At 31.5% G+C, this 6,070-nt stretch overlaps 1 protein-coding gene across 1 annotated transcript; it reads left to right on the top strand.

Annotated features, from left to right (window-relative positions):
- Positions 1 to 2,455: 2,455 nt before the first annotated feature.
- On the top strand, positions 2,456 to 2,842 carry LOC150035930 (uncharacterized). Its single transcript, XM_090313514.1, has one exon. The coding sequence runs from the start codon at positions 2,456 to 2,458 to the stop codon at positions 2,840 to 2,842; it is 387 nt and encodes a 128-aa protein (XP_090169640.1).
- Positions 2,843 to 6,070: the final 3,228 nt, after the last annotated feature.

Genomic DNA, 6,070 nt, shown 5'->3' on the forward strand with positions numbered 1-6,070 from the left:
TTCTTTTTTAAAATTATGCTCATTTCTTTTTTATATTTTTATCATGAATTTTCATCTTTATTGGTGATATCAAAATGAAGATGAAGTTGATGTCAAGTTATCATGCCTCTTGTGACCTAAAAAATAACTAACACTTAAAATTTCTAAGTTCTTAAAATTTAACTGGTTTTTGAAAACCACATCTTTAAGCAAGCATAATCATGGTAAAAATAGTTTTTATAACCTTAATTTTCAAAAGTCATATGATTATCAAACGAAGTCTTAATTATCGCATATATTCTCACTTTTATGTGGTAGTTTGGTTCACGATTAATAATTTGTGTCATCTAAAGTTAATTGTTGATATATTTTTTTAACAAATAATAATTTGAGAGATTTAAACTTTTAATCCAAAGGGAGAAAGTAAATAAGAACTCTAAGTAACAAGCGTGCGTGAACTCTAAGTAGCAAGTGCATTTTTTTATTTACTAAACTTATGAGCCAACTTTTTTTTTCTCTTAAGGTGGCAGAAAAATCGATTTAATGAAAGCTAGTTGACATGCAAAACTAGGTTTGTTCTTCTAACCCCACATTGCGATTTTCGATGAAAAACAAAACCCATAACAAAATTACTTTAATTGAATAAGGTTGTACCTCAACATAAAATTTCAAACTAAGAGATTAAAAACAGAATCCCAAGAGAGTTAGATGACCAACAACATGGCAACCTTAAACAAAGTAATAAAAGAATTGTATCAAGGGTCTTTATGGCACTAATAATTGCTTTAGTGAAAGCAATCCTTAAATAAATGAAAAGATTAGTAACTTTACCAATGCAAAGCAAAAGATAATCTTTATTATTAAAGAATTCCCATTTGGGAAAGGCTTATTTCAAAATGGGAAGGGGTCTTCAACACAAAAGGAAAATGAGTGGAAGAATTCTAAATAATAATAATAATAATAATAAATAAAGTAAAATGAGTGGAAGAAAATGGGTCGGCTTGGCATTGTTGATATCCATATTCCGATCCTCTTTTTTTAATTACTCAAGATAATTTGAGTTTTGTTTTACTGAGTTTTTTAGTCTTCTAAATTTTTTTTATAAATTATTTAATTAAATTTTTTTAAAAAGTACATTCCTGTTGTCAAATAATTTACTGTAAAATTTAGGCTCAAATAGAATATATGATAGTTGGAATATTTGAAAGAGGTTAGAAATAAATAAAATAAAGATATAAAGTTTAGGGATTAAAATAAGATTTAAATTATACATATCTTCATGTACAATATTCAGATTATTTTTCTAATACATTCATGAACACAAAATTAAGCAATTGTTTATTGCCAAGATGATTTGTTCTTCTTAATTATAAAATCTTTTTGGATTGAGGATGTGCGTTTGGTTAACTTTTTTTAGTATTTAATTTTGAAAATAAGTTATATTAAAAAAAATTAAAATATTTGACAATCACTAAAAATAGTTTTTAAATCATTTTTTAAAAATTTAAATAAAAATGAATTTTTTGAAAAATATTTTTTTCTCTAATCCTTCGAATGTATAAAACCTCACTTTTCACCAAATGGATTTGAAAAGGTTTGGTGGGTATGAGATTCTTAATTAAATTTTGTGTGGGCTTCAAATTATTGTCAAATTTACTCTAATGTATGTGGTCCAAATTAATATATATTCCATTGTCACTTGGAGGCCTAAGAACCAAATCTTCACATAAATTTATATTTATCCACCATATAAACTTTACACTCTATATGCTTGTTTAATATCAATGATAATAAATTAACTCAAATTAAATTTGGAAGAGAATGAGATCTCCCAAAATTAGCTGTTAATAATTCTTGAAAAAATTGATCAGCATAGCTCAAATATTAGTTAACAAATTAAAAAGATTTTTTAAGTTCAAATTTCTAATCTTGATTTGAATGATGACCCCACAAAATTAAGAAAAAAAAAAAAAACATAGGATGTTTAGTCATTATTTGAAACCGAATTGTTTTGTGATAAAAATTTTATTAGATGAAAATAAAAATGTGAGTAAAAATAATAAATATCAGTCATATAGAAGAATTAACATAGAGTAACTCAAGCAGTTTGGAAATTATTTTTATTTATTTAAAGCTCTTTCTTCATTTAAAGTTGTTATAGATGGATTGAAAAAATCTTGTAAGAGTGTCACAACTTTTTTTACATGATGGTCACTTCGATCCTTCTAGAACAATAATTAAGACCTCATTTGGTAATTATTTCATTTTTTTTTTTTAGTTTTTGAAAATTAAGTTTATTTCCTCTCATTTTCTCACAATAGGTTGCAACAATTATGGCCCCATTTATTCTATGAATGTATAGGACAACTTACAAAACTCCCATCGAGCTGATGTCCTTCAAGCTTGTCTATGGCAAGGTGTGTCACTTACCGGTCGAGATCAAGCACAAAGCATACTAGGTGTTGAAATAGTCAACATGAGCTTGGCCCAAGTCGATGAAGAAAGGCTCCTTGAACTGCAAGATTTGGAACAGTTGAGACTTGAGGCTTACAAGAACTCTAAAACCTACAAGGAAAAAACCAAACTAATTCATGATAAGGGTCTCGTGAGGAAAGACTTCAAAGTTGGTCAAAAGGTCTTGTTTTTCAATTTACGACTCCAGCTCATGTCAGTTAAGCTTAAATCCAGGTGGCTTGGACCATTTGAAGTTGTTAACATTTTTCCTTATGGTACAATTGAGATTAGGAGATTGGAGACAGGAAAGGAATTCAAAGTGAATGGGCACCCTCTAAAAAATTTCAATAAAGGGGAAGTGAACCTTGCTTACTCGAGCCTAGTTTTGACTTCACCCTCCATCACTTGAGCCCATCCTCACCCAACGTTAAACAAATGATAATAAAAATTTGCACTTCCTAGAGGCAGCTGATAGCATAAATACTTTAAATCTATATTGAATAGATTAAACCCTAGGATTATTCATGCCAAATTGTCAAGAATAATAACATACCAGATTCCATTGAGAAACTAATGATAGCTTCAAGATGATGATAGATGACCATGGACTTCCTCAACCAAAACTCTGAATACCCTTAGTGGGATCTCTCTGTAAATGAGACTCAAGAAAGATTGAGTGCTTATTGTTTTGGTATCTTGGGGACCATAGCCTTAAGGTCTCTTTATATACTAATTCAGTTAGGGCTCCCATTAAACCCTAATTAACTAGGAATGAGCTTCTACCTATTAAGTCCATACTCAATTAGGAATCTAGTGCCTTAATTTTAATTAGATCACATAATAGGGTCCAATCTAATAAAATAACCCAGTGTGATAAATTATTAATCCACATACATAGCTCATACTTTAATTAAACATATTATTATTTAAATATGTTTAACAGCAGCTAGACTCAAAATTTTCCTACTTTAATTTTTTTATGTTTAATTCAATTATTTTCACATGTCTTGTTTATCTTTTCATTTTATTGCCTTGAAATTAATAATTAAAAAAAAAAACACACAAAAGCAATAACTGAAAGAATGTTGATAATTCTCTTTCTCTTTACATGACATTTTCTTGGTTCTTCGATGAACAACTTGTCCCAAATTCATGCTCGCATATAAATCCAGGGGAGTTTTTATGTTCCTCGAACTCCTTTTATTTGTCCATCTGCAAGATATTCTTTTTAACTTTACAATACATCAAGGACAATACATGTTTTTAAAGTTGGGGGTGGGTGCGAAGCATGCTTCTTTTTCTGAGCTTGTGTATAGCATATATGGTTCATTTTTTTATGAGGATAAATGAATACTTTGTATACTTGATATAGATGAGACATAACTATTAAATTCTTTTTGATAAATGGATTGATTCTTTTATACATGTGATCTTTGGTCAGCCTTGAGAATCTGAGCTCGGCTTTTATGATCCAAATTTTTTATTAGTTGCTAAGAAATTGAATAAGAATTTTCGTACTGAAAATATGTCTGGATGTTTGGTGTTTTATGCATGATCTGTCCACTATATTTTTCGTTTCCTTTCGATGATAAGTCGATGATGCACTCTCTGAGTTTTATGAATTCAACAAGGGAATTTCTTTCACGATTTTGAGCTCATTCTAAAAATATTTTTATCAAAAACCCATGCATAATGAACCTAGGTTGAAATTGCTTTTTTATATACCCTAAAGAATCTTAGATTTGGGTTATCCCTCTCGGATTTTTATTGTCACCTCGAAAGGCCCACTTTTGGCTTATGAGTAACTTTTTGTGCCTTAGAGCAAAGTTAAACAATGAGAGAAAAAAGGTGGCCTAATGTGTTATTAAAGAGGAAAAAAGGAGTAATGTAAGAATATATATATATAAGGGGAAGAAGCTAGCTTGCCTGCAAAAAATCAGTGGCGTCTGTGCATGGATAGAGGAGAAAAGAGCTACCTTCGTTGGTCTAGTTAGAGCCCTTCGAGAAAAGAGTGATTAGGTTCCCGTCGATCGAGTGTGAAAGCTAGATCTTTAGATAAAATCGATGCCTTCTATGTTTTGTGTGTGTGAGTTTTAGACACTTTTGGCTAAGTGCTGCTCTTTGATTAGCAAGAATGGTATGTCTTGGGTTGATAGCTGAGCCAGAGTAGAGGGAAGATGAAATGGGAGTAGGATAAAGCTTTTTCAGGCATTCTATGATTTTTGAAAAAAGTTTTAAAGGCCTTAGTGTTCATTTGTACATGATCTTGATTGCAAAAGTATCTTTTACAATGAGCCTCAAATGAGTGTTTAAATTCAGGTTGTTATGTGATTAATTATGTAGCTCGAAAGACTGTTGAGACTTGAGTCAAGGATCGTTAAATCGAGTAAATAGTATCTTATTCATTTCATGATTTTATGTCAAGAGCTAAGTTAGAGTTGTTTGTTAGCTCTTAAAAAGAGCTAAGATTGTGTCTTTAATCCTGCTATTATTGAATAATTCTTGTGCTTAAATTTTCTAATTTGTAGGTAAATCAATCTCGAAGAGCAAACGTGTTGTTTGGATGAAAACCGAGCCAAAAAGAAGCAAAAACGGGAGTTTAATGAACCATGTTGAAAGAAGAAGACATCAAAATTACCAAACAGCTCTTGAGGGCAGTGTTGCAACCTCATTTGACCCTCATATGATGTTAAGAGTGTTAAGGATGATGCTCTAAACTCTCGTTGAGTCCTACAGTTTGTAAATACAGTTTTGAACAAACGCTTGTGATGTACTAATATATGATATTTTCTTCACTTTTGTCTATGGAACATTAGATGTTTTAATTGATTTACCACAAACCAATAAACTCAAATCCTTGGTTGTCATTTATAACTTAAGCATGTATGTAGAGACATACAGGTAGATCATGTCTTAAGTGATAACCAAAATGGTTTGTAAATATGGATATAGAAGGAAAACCTAGTAATGCTACGGATGCGACCCGCTTTGTAGAATAGTTACAAGTGTTGTGACTTGTTACAGAAGGTCTGATCCTGATCATTTATGTGGAGACATGTAAGTGAAGGCATCCTATACAAAGGAGTTTGTATAAGATCGGACCACAAAGAGTTATAGTCTTGTTATATAACGCCGTTCATGACAGAGAGTTCACTTCACTAGGATGACCATAGGTAACATGACCTCAATCCTGAGTGAGTTAGAAACTTCTGCCTTTGAAGACGGTCCTTTGATTTGCATGGGTGCGAGTGTCCAGATTGTCGACTTAAACTTACTATTTTGGGGATTCGTCTTATTTGGGAGCTAGGAACTCAGCTACACAAGATGGAATTCACTCCTTCCCCTAAGTAGGGGTAAGTAGATAGATTACTCCCTTAAGGGCTAATTCCACGGCTTGAACGATGTGGCGCCACACACCTTCTCATGGCTTGAGAGGTATCCACACATAGTAGGACTATGTTGTATTATTCATTAGAGGGATCAGTGGTACTTAAGAAGTTAGATGTAACTACAGGGGTAAAACGGTAAATTGGCTTAGCTGTATTTACGAGCATCTGTAAAGGGTTATTGTACCGTTGATTGGTTATATCTGATGGACACATAAATATATCAGTGGTGAGAAGAGTCAGTTTGAAGT

Source organism: Benincasa hispida, chromosome 5, assembly GCF_027475165.1.
Source record: "Benincasa hispida cultivar pf3 chromosome 5, pf3_genome.v1.1, whole genome shotgun sequence".
NCBI classification, from domain to species: domain Eukaryota; kingdom Viridiplantae; phylum Streptophyta; class Magnoliopsida; order Cucurbitales; family Cucurbitaceae; genus Benincasa; species Benincasa hispida.

Excerpts from the sequence above, each read along its gene's own strand:
- LOC150035930 (XM_090313514.1), top strand. The coding sequence starts at position 2,456 with ATGAGCTTGGCCCAAGTCGATGAAGAAAGGCTCCTTGAACTGCAAGAT.